We start from the raw sequence: 20,192 nt of genomic DNA, 5'->3' as shown, positions 1-20,192 counted from the left end.
CACCCTTTTTATATCCTACAAGCTGAAGATCTGCTATGGTCTTTCAGAACCAGCACTCACTCACTCACCCCCACGGACCCAGGACGTTTGAAGGTTAATAATGCTGAGGAGGAGTTCGGGATGGCTGTAAAGGTGGCAAGACACACTTCCTCTTAGCCCTATATGACACTCCAGCTGTCCTGGTGCTCACTGTTGTTACAACCACCATTCTTTCTGGCCTCCTGGGCCCACTGTGCCATCCTGACTCCTGTAGTCCATAAGAGGGCCAGCACCTGTGTGGGAGGGCAAGAACGCAGCCAAGGGCAGACTACATCATCCAGAATGCACCCCAGCTGTCAAAACAAATGGCTGCATGGACTTGGGCTCTCACTTCAGGGCAATTGGGTCGCGAATGCTGGAACCTTGTCCCTAAGTGGAGTGCTCACCACATGATTCTGTGTGAGCACATTGAGGCCTGAGGTGGCCACTTTAGAGGGGGGTTTGCTGCCTGAGCCCGGCTCCCAGAAGGCATGGAGCCTGGTGATTAGCACTGTGTGCAACCCCTCTCCTGGACTCTGCCCAAGAGAGAAATCTGCTGATTGTGCCAAAGCCTTGCACAGCATCAAAGGGAAGTGAGTTGCCACAAGGGCAAGTTGGATGCTGGGCTACCAGGACAGAGCTGCTCCTCTGTTTATCAGTGCTGACTTGAATCTAATGCTGGAGGCCGTGAGGGAGAGACAGGAGTTTCTCTTCCTAGATAGTGGCAGGAGGGGGTCACCTCATCATGCAGCAGGAGCACTTCTTTGTTCAGTAGCTTCTCCCCCCATCTCCAATTCCTCCTCTTCTCACACCTCCTGCTCCTCCCCCAATGACTGTACTCAAGGTCCCACCTCTCTGGAAGGCCAGGAATGAACAGCACAGATGGCCAACACAATATCTGAGACCCTTGCTGGAGGGTATTGGAGGGCACCACCCGATCAGTCCAAGCTCCAGATCACATCATCAGAAGCTTGATGGCCTGCTCAATGGTTGTCCTGCTGAGCAGCCGGCAATGGTTGCATCTCACCTGTGCCTCTATCTGGGGATCTTGTAGAGGGGCCAGCAGCCATCACTTCAAAGAATTTCCTTTGTCCTCTTGGATCCATCGACCCATTTTGGGGGTTGGAATGAAGATCTGAAGCATCCTGGACTGGTGAAGAATGAAGGAATCATGGCAATGTTCAGGAAAATAGGCGCATACTTGGTGGATTTTTTTTTGTGGCCGCAGACCAGTTGCACATTCAGGGAGTGAAATCCATTCCTGATGATGGATCTCATAGGCCAGTCACTGGACACCTACCTGGGTGTAATTGATGATGCCCTGCACCCAGTGATGGTGGCAAAACTCGATGCTCTCTGTCCCTGTGAGGCCGCTTCTGTTGTGAGCTGAGAGTACTGTCCAACTGTGGCAAAGAGGTCATCAGTGACCTGCTGGGGCAGGAATTTGCCCTTAGAGGGGGTACTCGGCAGGGGTGGTTGGGAGACTGACCGCCCCCCACCCTCCTCCTCCACCCCCCCACCCCCCTCCCCACTCCCCTGCGATCAGCTCCGCACCGCAATTTCACGTGGGTGGGCCAATTAAGGTCTGCCCTGCGTGGATTGCGAACTGCAGCGCTGAGCGCTGCCTGTATGGACGGGGTGAGGAGGAAGAGCCGAGCCAGAGTTCGCGCATGCGCAAGAAAGAGCACTTCAACCTCCCTGAAGCACGGAGCTGCGTCAGAGAGATTGAAGTGCTATGTAAAAAAAATAATGAAGAGAATAAAAATTTAACACGACATGTCCCCTTGTATGACTCTGTCACATGAGCTGGGACATGTTTGTAATTCAAAAATAAAGTTTTTATTTAATATTTATTTGCTTTAGGAAACCTCATCCTGTTTGTGGATGAGGTTTCCTAAAATATGTAAAGGCATCTTGGCCTGTTTGCCTGCCCACCAATCGTTAGGTTGGATGGGCAGTGTAAATTTGAATTTAATTAGATTGTTAATGGCCTTAATAAGCCTTTTAATTATTGACGGTAACACAGCCGACTTGGGCGCGCTCCCACCGAACGAAATATCACAAGACTGTGCAATGATGTCAGGACGCACGCCCGATGTCACCGCATGTCATTTTACGCTTGGGCGTGTTGGGCACGCGCCTGCATACCGAGCATAGTATTCTGCCTCTGCAGGTGCAGTGGTATGCAGCTGCTTGCGAAATATCACTAAGCCCTGTAGCTAATCCTTGGAAGGAGCCAGAAGCAAAGACATTCAAGGCCACAGTGACTTTGACAGCTACTGGCAGGCCAAGGTGAGCAGTGCTGCAAGGTGCAAGGTCTTTGGCGACGAGGTCACAGATGTGGGTAACCATCTACCTGGAGAATTGTAATCTCCTCCAGCACTGGGTTTCAGTCATCTCCAGATAGCTCCACTTTCGGTGGTAGATCTTGCATTGCAGGTTTGGCCTCCGTTACCTTCCTGTCCCTCTTTCCCCTCCCATGTCCCTGGTCCCACCCTTCCTTTGTAGGATGTGGCCCCTCATCGCCACTGGGTCCAAAATCTGACAGTGTCTCCAATGCCAGCTGCAGCCTTTCTTTTGAACTGGTGACTACTGAATTGGGATTGGCAGCCTTGTCCTCTGCTCTTCTAACCCATGATGAAAAGGGGATGATGACCATGTTCAATGCCTGATTGCTGAGTGCCCACTCTCCCTGCCACTTTCACAGCGCCATGGACACCTCCTCACCAAGCACAGAGTTTCTCTTTGGTCCACTGATCATCTTACAGGTCTGGGTTGATGCCCTGGGCAGCCATGACTGGGCAGCATCTATGTAGTCATCAAGGTACCAAGTGACTGACTAGTATGATCCATCAACAGGAAGGGTTTCCAGTCTCTCAGCATCTCCACTATGTACACACCACTCTTCAGCTGATCTACAACAGACAGCTCCTGAAACCCATGCACCACATTCAACATTCCACTGTCCTCCTCCAACCAGCTCCTCACGTGTTTTTTAAATCCTTTTGATAGCCTCAATAGAGGGGAGAGCAGGATCCCTGTCCTGCCTTTCCCCACCCTGTTTAACATTGCTGCAACTGGGAACAGCATCCTGAAGTTGACAGACATTGGCATTTTTGGGCTCCCCCTGCCTCCATTCCTGACTTGGGGGTGGGAAGGGGTTTACCTGGAAATTCAGCCTATAAATCCCACAAACAGCAATGTGACAATACCTTTGATTGTAGGATAAGTATTGGCCAGGACACTAGGAGATAACTGTCCTGCTCTTCTTCAATTTGTGCCGTGGAATCTTTTACATCAACCTGAGAGGACAGATGGGTTCTTAGTTTAAATTCTAATCTGAAAGGCAGCACCTCTGACAGCACAGAATTCCCTCAGTACTGCACCAGGCTGGCAAGGTACTGATTTTTTATGCTGAAGTCCTAGAGTGAAACTTGAACACAGAACCTTCTGACGCAGAGGCGAGAGTGCTACCAACTGAGCCTTGACAACTCAACAAGATGATATTAGAGAGAACACAGGTAGAGCGAAGAAAAAGGGAGAAACAGCAGGGGCAGCTGAGTAGATGGTCATTACTCAGGGACAGATATCCATGAGTTCCTCACACTTGTTTGTTATGGGTGAGGGTGGATGAAGCAAGGATTTTGGGAGGTGGCCAATAGTGAAGGAAATAAGTTAGGGTTTTTTTTTCCGGAATGTCCTAGTTAAGCTTAGTAATGTCAGTGAGATAAAGAGGAAATACCTAGTCATGAGGTTGCCAGTGAAATAAGAATGTTGTGATTCATCAATTAATGGACATTGTGAAGTGAGAGTTGATCATTTTGCCAAAGTCCTAAAGTAATCACTGATCAGGATAACCAAACAGTAAAATGTTGGCTCAGTTGGATGTGATTTAGTAGACATAAGACTTCACGCAGAGGCTAAAAATAGCAAAGAGCTGGACATATTAGTGACATTACCTATTCATTATTTGTTAGGATGTAAATTACATTTTAAAATTATTTTCCTTTTGCTTTTTCCTCCATTCCCCAGCAACACCCCATCTAATTTACTTCTTGTATATGGCCTGTCCATCTCAGTACACGGTACCTTTAATGTTTTTCACATTTATGCACGTGTGGTGTCTTAAAGGGAATGACTTGTGCATGGCCTGCATGGTAACTTCTGGCTTACTATATGACTACACAGACGCACAGTTTAGAGGGGACACTGCACACCACATCACCCCCCTCCCCTGCCCCCCCCACACCTCATTCCCTAAGTGTAGCTGAGGATGAACAATCCAACATGGGTTCTCTGTGTTACTAACAACAATCTGGATTTATATGCCAAAGTGGTTCACAGAGACAAAAATAAGAAGTGCTGGGGAAAGGGGTAAACACATGGGGTGGAATTTTACGCCAGCAGGATTTTACAGTACCGCCAAAGTCAATGAACTTTTGAACAGCTCGCTACGTTTTACGGCCCCACCCCCGACACAACAGGGCTGTTAAATTCCACCCATGATTAAAAGAAGGAGGCATTTTGAAGGAGAGATGGACGTAGAAAGGTATGTGTGCCCAATCACATAAGTAGAGAAAGGGTTGAGGTCCTACAGACAATGTTTCAGGAGCTAGGGAAGCAGTTAAAGAGCAGGGCCTCAAAGGTGATAACCTCTGGATTACTCCTGGTGCCACATGCTAGTGAATATAGAAGTAATAAGATAAGACAGGTTGATGCATGACTGGAGAAATTATGCCGGGGGAAGGATTTCAGATGCTGGGGCAATGGAACCAGTTCTGAGGCAGGAGGAAACTGGAGAAGATGGATGGGTTGCACCTCAACAGCGCTGGGCCCAATGCCCTTGCAGGGTGATCAACCTGTGCTTTTCGAAGGGTCTACACTAATTTGATAGGGAAAATAGGACCATGATGAAGCATTAGAGAGGAGATACAGGCCGGTGAGCTGCAGGCACTTAAGTAGCCACATGTGATTAAGACATTGTGGTAATAATGAAGAAGTGACTCAAACTAAGGAGGAATAGGAATTTAATATTCCTAGCTACAATGTATTCATGAAAAATAGGAAAGCAAAAGAGGTGGTGGGGTTTTCAGTATTGATCAAAGATACTATTGAAGCAACAATAGCAATTTATATAGCACCTTTAATGTGGTAAAATGCCCCAAGGCATTGGAACTAGAAAGACATGATATACTTGTAGGTTCAAAGAGAGAATCTATTTGGTTAGAATTAAGGAACAATACAGTTGGGGCATCCTCAGAAGAGGAGGACGATGAGGAGGCTGCAGCATCCTGATAGATAACATGAGTGGCCACATGGAGGACGCAAAGATTTAGGTACAAGGGAGGCTTTGGAGGCACTTACACTCATTCATTTGACCTGACCCTTGCACTGCAGTCAACCAGCCAAAATAAAGATCCACACTCAAGCACACTAATGCCAATCATCTCTGCTGTAAAGCTCAGACCCCTTTGGTCACTAACACCTGCTATTACTACAATTCACAAATGATGAACATATATGCCATGGTCATCCCCAGCCAGCCTATGGGCCAACACATACCACAATACTGGACAGAAATTTTCATAAACTGAATCATATATTTATCACATTAATCATCACAAACAAGCAGAGAATCATTAACTGTCTAATCACCCATGAGACCCAAGTGTGTTTTCTTAATTCTTTTATGAGTGCCTTTGTGTGGTGCTTCCCCTTCAATGCCGCTGAAGTGGAGGTAGGCTGCTGCCCATCGCCAGGGATGACCTTGGATATCCTCTGGCTGCCTGAGGCCTGCTGGGCCCTGGCATGCTGAGGGGCTCCTGCACAGGTGTAGGACCCCCCTCAGTCACCACAGCATTTGGAGGTCCTGGTGTCATTGGTAGAAGGGCTGAGGAAGTGCTGTCCACGCTTGGAGCATCCTGAGAGAAGCATCCTGAGAGGAGCTCCCAGGAGCAGAAGGCAGCCACTCCTCCTCCCTTGAAGGCACACTTGTACTTCCCTACTGACCTGAGAAGGACAGGGACCTGGCGGAACCTCATCCCTCTTTTGTCTTGCCATTGAGCTCATGGACAAGGTGCTGATGTGCAGATCTGTGTCTATCTCCAGCATCCACCGACTGGTTTGCTGGATCTGGCTGTCCAGGACAGTTGCCAGCCTCTTGAGGCAGGAGGCAATGTGTGCAGACTAGAGGGAGATCGCAGCACTCATGCCCTCACTGTCCGAGCCACGATCTGGGTCCCTTCTGGAAGCTCTGCCCGGTCTTCACACACATTATGCTAGACTTCCAGCATGTTCCCCTCACGGATGGCTTCAGAGGTATGTCATCAGCACAGGGCTCAGCATGGGCCTGGCCTCCCACACTTCTCCAAGTGGTCTCGGCTGTCACAGCCTCTGACAGCTGCTCAGGCACTTGTGGTGCTTCTACCAGGTTGTGAGACAGAATCTATTCATGAACACATACCAACTGAGGTGAAAGTATCCGTGCTGCTGGAGAGTGCAGCGGAATAGCATAAGGCTGCACCCTCTGAGGTCCCCTCCTCCTACTCAGAGGTGGATAAATGGCCTCCTGAGATGGCAGCTCTCTGTTCCCGTGGATCTGTGAGAGGGAACAGAATGATGAGTGCTTCTCGCCTCTCCAGACAGGAGCCCACAGAATCTGCTGCTCTTCACATCGATGTCTGCACATTGGAGGACGTATGAACACTATCCCTCATGCTCACCCGATGCTTCCCCTTGTACTTGTTCATGAGGTTGCTCATCCTCCTGTGACTGAACTCCAGCCTCATCGAAGGACTGGCCACCCTGAAATCTTTCCAGCTCTAGAGCCTCCTCCTCTATGGGAGTCAGGATGGCGATGACCAGGATCCATCACCACTCCGGACTCTCTCTCTTTCTGTCCTTCTGGGCCATTTTCTCCTGCAGGAACACAGGAGAATGATGTTAGTCTCCACACTGGAGGAAACACAACACCTAATCATTTTGCACGCTTGCTGCAGCTTCTGTGGCCAATGACATGCACTTGGCACTAGGCTTATGAGAGCCTGGCAATGCCTGGCATGTGCCTTCTTACAGTGCTGCAGTCATTCCTTCCCCAGGAGATGCTGCAGCCTCAACCCATTACCACCAAAATGATGGGCTATCCCTCCCTGGCATCTGCACCCTCTCACTTATCCATTTTTTGACCCCCCTCCCCAAAGGGAGCTGAGGCTTGTCACTCACTCTTTAGGAGCTGAGAAGGTTGTTGACCTGCTTGAAATTTAACACAAACAACTGTGAAGTGATTCATTTTAATAGGAAGAATGAGGAGAGGCATTATAAGGTAAATGGCACAATTTTAAAAGAGTGTGGGTAGAGAGACTTTGGGGTATATGAAACAAGTCTTTGAAGTTGGCAGGACAAGTTAAGACCACTGCTCAAGAAGCATCTGGATGTTTGGCTTGTTAAAGAAATGCATGCATACAAAAGCAAGGAAGTGATGTTAACCCTTTGTAAAACATGAGGCACTAAAAGTTAGTAAGCAGGTACAGCAAGTAATTAAGAAGGTTGATGGAGTGCTATCCTTTATTATGAGAGGAATTGAACATAAAAGTAAGGATGTTATGCTTCATTTATACAGGGCAATGGTGAGACAACATCTCAAATACTGTGTGCAGTTTTGGTCTCCTTATTTAAGGAAGGCTGTAAATGCACTGGAGGCGACTCAGAGGAGGTTTACTAGATTGATACCTGGAATGAGCAGATAGTCTTGTGAGGAAAGGTTGGACAGACTGGGCAACCACTGGAGTTTAGAAGAGCAAAGGGTGACTTGAGTGAAGTATATAAGATCTGAAAGGTACTGACAAGGTGGACGTGGAAAGGATGTTTCCTTTTGTGGGTGAGTCCAGAACTAGGGGTCACTGTTTTAATATTAGGGGTTGCCCATTTAAGACAGAAATGATGAGAATTTTTTTCTCTCAGAGGGTTGTGTGACTTTGGAACTCTCTGCCTCTGAAGATGGAGGAGGCGGGGTCATTGAATATTCTTAAGACAGCGGTACATAAATTCTTGTTAGGCAAGGGAATCAAAGGTTATCGGAGGTAGATGGGAATGTGGCATTCAAAACACCAACAGATCAGCCATGCTCTTATTGAATAGCAGAGCAGGCTCGAGGGGCTGAATGGCTTACTTCTGTTCCTAATTTGAATGCTCGTATGTTCGTATGTACTAGTTCAGCCACAGCTGGAGTATTGAGGTCATTTACATGACCCTAACTCACCAAGCAAAAGCCCATTTTTTGTTACCTTTTCTATGGCGGTGGATATTGAGATGTCCAAGTGTTGCTCCACAGATGTGATGCACGTTTTATTTACTTTGTTTAATTGGGTTAGCACAGTGCAATTGGGAGATCTACTTTCTAAAATTTACTGTTGCTGCACAGATTTCCCATAGGTCGGAAAACCTAGCATTGAAAGGGATGTGGGAGCTGCTGCCTCCAAAAATGAAATTCCTCTTTAACATGCTCCATGGGCCTGAAGGAAGCAGAATGCTCTGCCAGACTCTCGAGGAAGCCTTTGGTCACCTCAACCCTAAGCACTGGCCTCCCCTCAGCCATGGTTACAGAGTTCGCCCGTGCCTCTTCTGATCATTGCCTCCCACCCCCTCCTGACTGCGGGCACTCCCTGAATCACTCAGCCCTGCCCACCCCTCCCACCTCCTGATTGCAGGCCTCCCTCACCCTGCCTCAATCCATGGGCTCCCCCCTCATGATTGCAGCCATCTTCCCCCTCATGATTATAGGCTTCTGCCCCCCCCCCCCCCCCCCCCACCCACCCCCCCCACTCCCTAATGTAAGCCTTTCTCCACCCCCTCACCTGATTGCTGACTTCTCTGCCCACCCAATTGCAGGCCTCTCCCTGCCCTTCTGATTGTAGGATTCACTTACTGTCTGAATGCAAACCTCACTTCTTGCCTGACTGGGGGCCTCTCCAACCTCCTGATTTCTGGGGACCATCCTGCTTTCTGCAGCTGGTGTACCCTCCCACCCACTGGCCATTTGGCTGGCTGCTGGGTAGCAACGGAGCTTAGAAAAATTAAGTTCAGCAGGCCCACCATGTCCCCAGCCTTGCTGGATTCTTTGTGTATTTTCAGCCTCACCCTCACCCTTCCTGCCTCAGTAAAGACCTGTAGGATAGGATGCAGGAAGCGCATTTTTAGACAAGTTTCAGTTTGTGAAGGACAGAACTTGGGGAACTGTAGTAATTGAATCTGGAAATGGCAACGGTATGGATATGAGTTTCACTGGTTGGGAGTGAGGTATGAGTGCAGGTGGATGATTTTGTTGAAGTGACGTATTGGTTTTGATGGCAATTAGGATATGATATTTGAAGGCCAGATCAGCATCAAACAAGATCATGCACACTGGGGTCAGCCTGAGTGAGCCTCCAGGAATGGGGTGGAATTAAGGGCATTGAGAACCCTCAATAGAATTGTCAGCTTTCTGCAGAAGCCAAACAATTTCTGATAAAGGGTCATCATCGATCTGAAATATTACCTCTGTTTCTCTCTCCCCATATGCTGCCTGACCTGCTGAGTTTTTCCAGAATTTTCTGTTATTATTCTAAACAAGGTAGCAGCAGTCTGGCTGACTTTGAGGCCAAGGCGATGTGTTTGCTCAAGACTAAATGAGGGCAATTTTCATTCTTAGCAACTTCAATGTGATTAAAAATCATCAGAGTGTATAGTGGAAGCCCCTTTTCCAATATCAGCTAAGCAGTCAGATAGCACGGTGAAGGCTGAGGAGTCTAAGATTGGAAGCAATCAATTGAGACAAATTGGTAGTGAGGGTTGTACTCATTTTTTGAACTCTAAGCCTGACCAGACGGTCTTCTCTGGTTTTGTATATTCCTATACTCTTAGGAATAACTTTGTCGAGAACAGCATGTAATCAAGCAAATAAACAAGGCCAAAGATGAAGTTTTGGGGCATATCTGAGATGAACACATGGGATGGAAGCAGAACCCATTCCAGCAGATGTACATTGACCTCAGTTATCCCAGGGTTCTTTGGTGTCTTATTTGGTCAAATGCTGCCTTGATGTTGAGAGTTCTTTCCTCTCCCTTTACACAATTAGTTCATGTTCATGACTGAAGAAGGCTGTAATGACTTCTGAAACTGAGACATTCAGTGAGCAAACTATTGGTAAGTGTCATTTTAAGGTTCTATTGATGACTTCTTCCATCACTTTGTTGATGGGTGCAAGAATGATAACAGGATTGTAGTGGCCACTATTTGTCTTACCTCGCAGCACTACAACTGGGGTTTTTTGGGGCCCATTGGGCTGGATTTTACAGGCCATCTGCGGGTGGGAAAGCAAGTGGGTGGACCATAAAATAGGGTGTTGTGCTATTGGCGGCATACTCACGGCCTGCTCACCTGCCCCCGCCCTGCTGTGATTTTACAAGTGGCAGAAGAGGCGTCGGGTGGGCCATCCACTGCCATCGTCCAATTGAGACCAAGTGGGCAATTCATGCCTTTTAATTAATGCCCAATAGCCTGCAATTGGCCAGCAACTTTATGAGATGGGACTTACTCCTGGGGAACAATGGAAGTCTCGCGTCCTAATAGACTCGTCAATTAAAGCAGAGGCTGGCTGAGTGGAGGCGGCCTTGCACCTAACGCTTACACCAGGCTGTGGGGAACCCATCTTCAGCATATAATCCAGCCCATAATCTTCACTATACCCAGAGTATCCAGAGCACTCAGCTGTGTCTTAATGAACCACTGACAGCTACGATGGTGGGGAATCCAAACAGAGGCCAATTTGGATCATCCACATGGAACTTTGGGTTCTTGTAGGTACTTTAGTCTTATCTCTTGCATTCATATGGAATCCTGGATTTTATAAATAGAAACATAGGGCAGAATTTTCTGCCTGTCGGGCGGGCGGAGAAGGTGCGGCCGCGGGTGGGCGCAGACCCGATCGGTGCCCAGAATCGGAGCCGCGCCGCCATTTTGTGCGGGCAGGCCAATTAAGGCCCACCCAAAGCATTTCCGACTCCCGTGAATAGCGGGAGTGTGCAGGCTGTGGAGGGCATGCACAGACTGCCAGGTCCAATGGCAACCTGGCAGTCTGTTTAAAAGAAGACCTGTAGGCTGCTCACAATGGCCACTTGCAGGTCACACAACAGGGGGTCGGCTGAGCAGGGCACACTGGAGGGAAGGGCAGAGGAGCAGGGCAGGCTGCAGGATCTGCCACAGGAGCAGGGCAGGCTGCAGGGTAGGCCAGCCCCTCGCTTTTCTGATGATTGCCTTGCTGCCCTCCTCGAGGAGGTGGTAGCACGGCAGGAGGTGTTGGTCCCCCAGGATGGGAGGAGGAGGCCCCCCCCACATGATGAAACATGACTGGGAGGGGGTGACGGAGGTGGTGAGCTCCCAAGACATGGTGCGGTGCACCTGGATCCAGTGCCGTAAGCGCTTCAATGATTTGTTGCGCTCTGGAAGGGTGAGTACCATGTTGGTGTTGGGCATTTAACCCAGCAGGTAGCCTTAGCCTTTGAGGCCCCCCTACCCAAGTCTTACTGTCGTGACTGCATTGAATCATGTTGGGCATTTCTCGTACGCTGGGTGGGCAAGCAGATAGTGCCCATGCTTAGATCAGCCTGAGTGGTACATGATGAGATGAGTTCTCCCCTGCACCATGTGTTGCTGTTAGTCGCACATGACTAGTCTGGGGACAACCTGCAGGAGATGCAGCTAGACGCATACTCAGAACTCCAACACATGTCCTATTCACAATGATGAGATTGTGGAAGGGGAGCCTCAATGTCTCATGGTCAAGAGCCATCTGCTGCCCTCGACGCTGCATGTAGTTGCGCCTCCTTGCTATGGGAACTAAGACCGTGTGTTTCCTAAAGTGATGGATGCAGAATGTGTCCAACGTGGCCGTTGGAGGGTGGGGGAGAGGGGGGGTTGGGAGCAGGCGTACTATCTTTGTGTGACTGATCAGCAGTAGAGGGGAGAGGAGGTACTGGAGGCCTGATATGGGCCATTGTGGTTGGGGTGCGGCGTGCGCGTGCAGAGTCCATGTGCGATTAGCTGCAATGAATGGTCTTCTCTGTTTTTCAGGAGAAAAATGCTCACAATGCCTCTGAGCGTTTGTGGACTGGAGGTGGCCAGGCCCAGTTGCTGATTTTGAGCCGCTTTGAACAGGAGGCCCTGGAGCTTGAGAGGCGCCATGCGCCCAGGTCCACAGGTGTCGGTGAGGCTGGGGTGGAGCGGCCAGGTATTTGAGGTCCACAGTGACAGCCGCTCTGTCTTCCCACCATCCAAAGCACTGATGATTGTTCGAATCGTTATTGTAGCAACATTGCTCATTCACAGACTGATAGAGTCAGAGGTGTGGGTCATAGACAAAGTTCCCTCGGCCCTTCAAAGATGCGCATGTCAAGAACCTTCCAAAGTCACCTTATCCCATTTCCCACCACTATCTCCATGGCCTTGTATTGCCATGGTATCGCAACTGCACATCCAAATGCTTATTACGTGTTAGGAGGGTTTCTGCGTCCACCACCCTTTCAGGCAGTGCATCCCACATTACTGTGTGCAAAAGTTCCTCATCACCTCACCTGTCAACCTCATGCCCCTTACCTTAAATCAATGCCACCAGGTTACTCATCCCTCCACTAAGGGGAAAAGTTCCTTCCTGTCCACCCTTTCTATGCCCCTCATAATGTTATAAAGCTCAATAATGTCATCCCTCAATCTCCTCTGCTCCAAGGGAAATAACCCCAGTCTATGCTATCTCTCCTCATAAGTCAAACTCTCCACCCAGCCACGACCTCTGCACTTTCTCCACTCCAATCACATCCCTCCCATGAAGCGTATTTCACAACTGCACGCAGAACTATAGCTGTGGCCTAGGCAGCGTTTTCTGCACTTGGAACATGACCTCCCTGTTCCTATATTCTATTCCTCGGCTAATAAAGGCAAGTATGGCATTTACCTTCTTAAGCACCTTATGTACCTGTCCCACTACCTGAACAGGCCGGTCGACATGCACAGCCTCTGATCCTCTTTACTTTCCACGGTCCTACCATTCCTTGTGTATTCCCCTGCCTTGCTTCTCCTGCCCAAGTGCAGCACCTCACACTTATCCACATAACATTCAATTTGGCATTCCTTAGGCCATCTGGCCAGCCCGTCTGTATACGCCTGTAATGTAAATGTATCCTCCTGACTATTTGCCACCCCACCAATATTCGTCTCCATAGGTTCTGGAAGGTTGAGCGTATAATGAGCCTGGGAGAAAGGGATGAAGTGTCTCACTGTGTGGATGCCAACTGATCCACTGTCCTTGTTGTTATTTTCAGCATCATCAGAGCCTAGCGACCAGGATCGATTGCAGATGCCCCCTCTCACACCTGAGGGCCCTCAACTGTCACCTGCATCACGCCATTTCTGCGAGGCAGGCATGAGCACAGATACTAGCACCTCAATGGGAATTGCAACATTGGCTAGTGTCCCGGGACACAGTGGAGAGGGCACTTCACAATCGCTGGAGGAGCTGGCAGCGACAGAGAGTGCCCATGGCGCCAGCAACCAGAGGACTGCAGGGGACCAGGCACGTGCTGAGTCAGGGCGTGATGATGTGCCTCTGGAGTCGTCCACGATGCAGCAGCTGCAGGAAATGCGGCCGAGTGTGCGGGAGCATCTGGGAGTGTTGCATGAGACTATGCTTCGCTTGGTGTCCGTGGTGGAGGAGTCCACGTGGAGCATCACTGATGCAATGAGCCTCATGTCAGAGCATCATGCTTCCTCCATGGAGAGAGTAGTGACTCTCGTGAAGAGGGGCCTCCAGGAGAACAAGCAGTTTCTCCTGGGGATACGTTCGGACCTGCAAGCCCTCACTGCGCCAGTGGCCAGAGCTGGTCTTTGCCAATGTGGGAGATGGTCTGGGCACCAAGTTTCCCAGCTCGGTGACCATCCATTGACGGTGAGCAGGGAGGTCCGGGGCGACCTCACGTTGGCGTAGCAGCTGCCTGTCATATCTGCGGGCTCCTCTCATGGCGCTCTGGATGAGGGCAACAGCTGCTCCGCTCCTCTCCCAGTGACCACTTCACCAGGTGAGGCTGCGGCGACGGGGGAAATGCCAGCTGTGGACCTGGCAGATCCCTCCCAGGCGGGGCCAGCACAGGCTCCACGGGCCAGGGGACGGCCGGCAAGGTCATCGAGGCCAACAGGACAGCACAGTGAGCAGGCTGTCTCAGATGCCACTCCAAGCAATGGGGCGGCACCAAGACGTAGCATCCGTAAACGTAAGCATAAGGCACCTTAGGCACACCACGGGTTTCTCACTGGTGCTTTTGTGTTGGCCCTAGATTAGGGAATTATTATTTGTTTCTGCATGAATAACGTTTTGTTTTGACTTTGTGAGAACTTCTGATGGTGAAAATTGAAACCAGATGTGTTACCATGGTTGAGGGTGGCTCCTTTGTTCTGCATTTGTATGTTTTACATACATGTCATGAGTGTTTGAGTGGACATTGAGGTTTATGTCCAAAGCTTAGTTGCAGCTGATGACCTGGCAGATTTAGCACTTAAGTGCCGACTATGGAAGCGCCAGGCAAGGCTGGTCCTCCTGATCCATTTATGTGGAACTAGCTGAAGGTTCATTGGATTAAAGTCTCCCGGGTGTCCCTGCCTCCTTGGTGTAGTGCTGGGTCATCATTCAGCCCCTCATCATTCCCCTGTGCTTCCTCATCCTCAGAATCAATGCTGGATTAATTGTTTGCAGCCGCATCCACTGCGTCAACATCTCCATCATCCACTGCGTCCTCCCTTTCCAGCGCAAGATTGTGCAGAGCGCAGCATGCTATCACTATCACAGAGACATGATCTGGGGGGTACTGGAGTCCGCCTCCTGAGTGGTCCAGGCATTGGAAGCACATCTTGAGGAGACCGATGGTTCTCTCCACCACAGCCCTTGTGGAGGCGTGGCTCCTATTGTACCGCTGCTCAGCTTCTGTTCTTGGATGGCAGAGAGGTGTCATGAGCCAGCTTCTGAGGCGATAGCCCTTGTCACCCAGCAGAGATCCATCAAGCCGGGCTGGAGCACTGAAGCATCCCGGCACCTGGGAGTGTCTGAGGATGTAGGCGTCGTGGGAGCTGCCTGGGTACCTTGCACAGACTTGTAGAATCAGCATCCTGTGATCACACACTATCTGCACGTTCATGGAGTGGAAGCCCTTCCTGTTGATGAAGGCACCGGGCTCACCCGCTGGCACCTTGATGGCCACATGTGTGCAGTCTATTGCACCGTGGACGCGGGGGAAGCCAGCAATCGCTGCAAAGCCTCTGGCTCGCTCTGTCTGGCTGGCCTGGTCACAGTGGAAGTGGATGAAGGTCAATGCCCGTCTGAACAGAGTGTCTGTAACCTGCTTGACACAAGTGTGGACAGCTGATTGGGAGACACCGCAAAGATCATCCACCGAGCCCTGGAAGGAGCCAGAGGCATAGAAGTTGAAGGCAACTGTAACCTTTAGAGCCACTGGCATGGGGTGTCCGCCCACACAGTTAGGAGAGATCTCAGGGCCAATCATCTGACAGATATAGTTGACTGTCTCCCTTGATAGTCGGACCCTCCTTCGGCACTGCATCTCAGTCATATTGAGTTAGCTGCTTCGCCACCTGTATACCCTGGCAGGATAGTGGCGTCTTCTGTGGCCCTTTCCATCTTAAACTGTCTCTTGGTCCTGCGCCCCTTGTGCCTGTGCCTGTACTCCCAAAGGTGGCTCCCCTGGAGGCTGATTGTCCACTCCTGGCTTCCTCCTTATTCTAGCCTCCCTTCCTCCTCAGAGGAGCTGCTTCCAGTGGACGTGTCAGAACCCATACCCAGTTTAAAGGGAGGCCTCTGGAAAGCTGCAGGCCCGATAAAGATTACTGACTGCACAGTGCTGAGCTGAAGGTTCAAAGTACACAGAAAGCTGCTGTAATTCATTCTGAACTGTTACAGATCACACAGGCAAGTTTAAAAAATTTTCTGCAATAAATGCTCACAGACCAGATTGACAACCCCACTGAGCCCTCTTATCCTGCCCGTGGATGAGTTTTATTAAAAAGTCTCTTACCCACTTGCTCATTGCGCCCGTGCGCCAAGCTGAAGATCGCACACGCGGCTGAAAATCACTGTGATTGGCGATTTAAGGGCCTAAACTAGCCCGTTAATTAATGGCGGGCACGCGTCGAAATTCATCGCGCACCTGCCCGGCACCATATCACAATGGCGCGTGGTGATGTTGGGACGCTCGCCCAATGTCACAGAGCGTCATTTTACACACTGTCATGCGGGGGCCCGCCAACCCCCCCCCCCCCCCCCCCACACACCCCCCCCCCTCCCGCATGTCAAGCAGAAAATTCTGCCAATAGAGTACAAAAGCAAGGAAGTTATGGTGCCCCTCTATAAAACACTTCAGGTTCAGCCTCAACTGGAGTATTGGGTCCAATTCTGGCACCAGGTTTTAGGAAGGATGATACACTTCAGGATGATACCAAAGGTGATATGAAGAGAAACCTTTTTATGCTGCAAGTGGTTAGGACCTGGAATGCACTGCCTGAGAGTCAATCGGAGGCAGGTTTAAGTCTCCTCATCTCTTTAGTTGTTTGATCGACTACCACCATTTTCAACTGGGCATGAGAGGGTTACGGCACCTTGTTCTGATCCATCGGCAGCGCAGTCACTTATTTGTCTATATGGTGTTATTTTTGGTGTTTAGTGCACATGCTGTCCTCTGTTGTTGCTTCAATGGATGGTGGCTCATTATAAAGCACGCCTGGTGCAGCTCCTGGCTTCCTTGAACAAGGGTTGGCCTCCCTGCTTGATACTGACGGAAGAGTGAGGAATGACTCACACCCTGAGATTCCTGAAAATGTTCTGCTGCTCACATTTCCTCAGACATGCCCAGTTTTAAGCTGCTGGACCTGTCCTTTACCTTTTCTACTTAGTACAATGAACTGTAAAGCCACAAGATGCAGGGTGTCCTCACTACAGCGATGAAACTTTGTCGCCACAAGGGCTATGTTCCCGTCACTCCTATCAATGATACCAAATAGATACGTCTGTAGTATGTAGGTTGCCAAATATGATGTCAAATCAGTTAACCTTTTGTGGTGGTATCCTCACCCCTAATGTATATCAGGCGTAGTAGAGCTTTTTTTAGGGTGCAACCAGATCAATTAGTTTCATTGAGATAGGTGTGAGTGAAACCATTCACCATCCTGATATGGAAATATATCGCCGTTCCTTCATTGTCACTGGGTCAAAATCTGGAACTCCCTCCCTAACAGCACTGTGGGTGTACCTACCCCACACAGACTGCAGCGGTTCCAGAAGGCAGCTCACCACCACCTTCTCAAGGGCATTTAGGGATGGGCAATAAATGCTAGCCTAGCCAGTGAAGCCCACATCCCATGAACGAATTTTAAAAAGCTAAGATAATATAAAGGAGCTGGGGATGGAGGAAAGATGGTGAAGGAGGGTGTGATCAACTCGCTTGAGCACCATTGAGCTCAAGGAAGATGAGCAAGGATGCTGTGCTGCAGGCGCACTCACAATGAACTGTGGAAGTGTGAGTCATTGAAAATTCTCCAATTTCCTCCTTTCTCTCCTTCCTACAGTCAGATTGAGAACTTAAAAAAACTTATAAAACACTCTAGGTCTTGCCTTCCCCCATGTAAAATCGCGGACAGGTCAAGAGCAGGCAAGTAGGCAGCATGAATGCTACCCAAGGAGTTTTATGGGCACTCCCTGCACCTGCAAACCTGCCAAAGCGGGCCTGTAAAATTCTTCACAGATCTCTGGCACCAGGAATGTCATCAAGCAAGCCAATTAAAGCAATTTTCACTGATAACAAACCAGTAACTAAAGATGCTGATTACCTTTCACATTTTAGTCATTTTACAGAGAGTGAAATAAAGATTGGGGCTTGCAGATGGAATTAAGGTAGAAACTGAAATATCATATGTCAAAAAAATCAAAAAATCTATGAAGTTATAATCAAAAACGGGGGAATTTGACATTTCACAAATAAAATATTAGTTTCTCAGGACCAAAGTTCAACTGTAATTGTGACTTTGTGTGCCATTAAAATGGTAGTTACACCTCATTCAACAAGATGTAACTTTTTCAACCAAAAGTATAAAAAGGTGCAAATTCAAGTGATCCTTAAGATTTCCATCTGTAAGGACTTCAACAGCAAACTCTGTGGAGGAATGGGAAATCACTGACAGAAACTTCTGGATTTCTGCATTTAGCTGCACATATATGGATGCCAAGAGTTGCTGTCAGTTTCACAGGTTAATGCCAGTGGATGCTGTCAGTTTCACAGGATAATGACAGTAGATGCTGTCAGATTCACAGGTTAATGACAGTGGATGCTGTCAGATTCACAGGTTAATGACAGTGGATGCTGTCAGTTTCACAGCTTAATGACAGTGGATGCTGTCAGATTCACAGGTTAATGACAGTGGATGCTGTCAGTTTCACAGCTTAATGACAGTGGATGTTGTCAGTTTCACAGGTTAATGACAGTGGATGCTGTCAGATGCACAGGTTAATGACAGTGGATATTTCAGTTTCACAGGTTAATGACAGTGGACTTCACTTGCACTTCCCTCAATTTAGTCTACTGCATTCGCTGCTCCCATTGCGGTTTCCTCTACATTGGAGAGACCAAACGCAGACTGGGTGACCACTTTGCGGAACACCTTCGGTCTGTCCGCAAGCATGATGCAGACCTCCCTGTCACTTGCCATTTCAACACACCACCCTGCTCTCATGCCCACATGTCCATCCTTGGCCTGCTGCAATGTTCCAGTGAAGCTCAACACAAACTGGAGGAACAGTACCTCATCTTCCGACTAGGTACTTTACAGCCTTCCGGACTGAATATTGAGTTCAACAACTTTAGATCATGAACTCTCTCCTCCATCCCCACCGCCTTTCCGATCCCCCTTTTTCGAATAATTTATATATATTTTTCTTTTCCCACTTATTTCCATTATTTTTAAATGTATTTCCATCCATTGTTTTTTCTCTACCTTTTAGCCTATTTCGATTCACCCCCCACCCCACCCCCACTAGGGCTATCTGTCCCTTGCTCGTCCTGCTTTCTACCCTTAATGTCCCCATTAGCACATTTCTTAGCTAACGTCACCACCGTCAACGCCTCTTTGTCCTTTTGTCTATGACATCTTTTCGCAATCTCCACCTATCACTGGCCCTCTATCCAGCTCCACCTGTCCCACCCCTCCCTTAAACCAGCTTATATTTCACCTCTTTTCTATTTTTCCTTAGTTCTGATGAAGAGTCATTCGGACTTGAAACGTTAACTGTATTCCTCTCCGCAGATGCTGTCAGACCTGCTGAGTTTTTCCAGGTATTTTTGTTTTTGTTCGTGGTCTCACCAATGTCCTGTACAGTTGTAGCAAGACTTCCCTACTTTTAAATTCCATCCCCCTCACAATAAAGGCCAACATTTAATTTGCCTTCCTTATTATCTGCTGTGCCTGCATGCTAACTTTTTGTGATTCAGATACAAGGACACCCAGATCCCTCTGTACTACAGCATTCAGCAGTCTATCTCCAGTTAAATAACACTCTGCTTTTTGATTCTTCCTGCAAAGTAAACAACTTCATATTTTCCCACATTATACTCCATTTGCCAAATTTTTGCCCACTCACTTAATCTATCTACATCCCTTTGCAAACTCTTTGTATCCTCCTCACAACTTGCTTTCCTACCTTTTTCGTATCATAAGCAAATTTGGCTACAATGCACTCTGTCCCTTCATCCAATTCATTAATATAGATTGTAAATAGTTGACACGCCAGCATTGATCCACGTGGCACTCCACCAGTTACAGTTCAGGCAGGAGACGAGCTTTGTACATCTATCCCATCTAACCACAGTGGTTCCTCGATGCAGACTGAGGAATATTGACTGAATTGAGGTGCTAACTTAATGCAAAGCACACCAAATGCGCTTAATAAGGCTGGGGCCCGACCATGGAAATTTGATCTGTTGCCCTCATTTGCTTGTTACCAGGAAGCTACACACACCAGTCATGGCTGCAGAAGCAGTTTGCAGGTCCCAGAGAAGCAAAATCAGCCAATTCGGTTTTTGAATCTGGGCAGTTTG

The 20,192-nt window shown here is 48.8% G+C and overlaps 1 protein-coding gene across 1 annotated transcript in view; it reads right to left on the bottom strand.

Moving 5' to 3' along the window:
- Nucleotides 1–20,192, bottom strand: part of kcnq3 (potassium voltage-gated channel, KQT-like subfamily, member 3) — a 536,749-nt gene that overhangs the window by 68,397 nt on the left and 448,160 nt on the right. Inside the window, exon 9 of the mRNA XM_078540589.1 lies at nt 9,583–9,605. Coding sequence (XP_078396715.1) covers nt 9,583–9,605 — 23 coding nt within the window. The remainder of the gene's footprint in view (nt 1–9,582; nt 9,606–20,192) is intronic.

This window comes from Cetorhinus maximus, chromosome 4, assembly GCF_964194155.1.
Source record: "Cetorhinus maximus chromosome 4, sCetMax3.hap1.1, whole genome shotgun sequence".
Lineage (NCBI taxonomy): Eukaryota > Metazoa > Chordata > Chondrichthyes > Lamniformes > Cetorhinidae > Cetorhinus > Cetorhinus maximus.
This window is presented reverse-complemented; position numbering and strand designations above follow the sequence as displayed.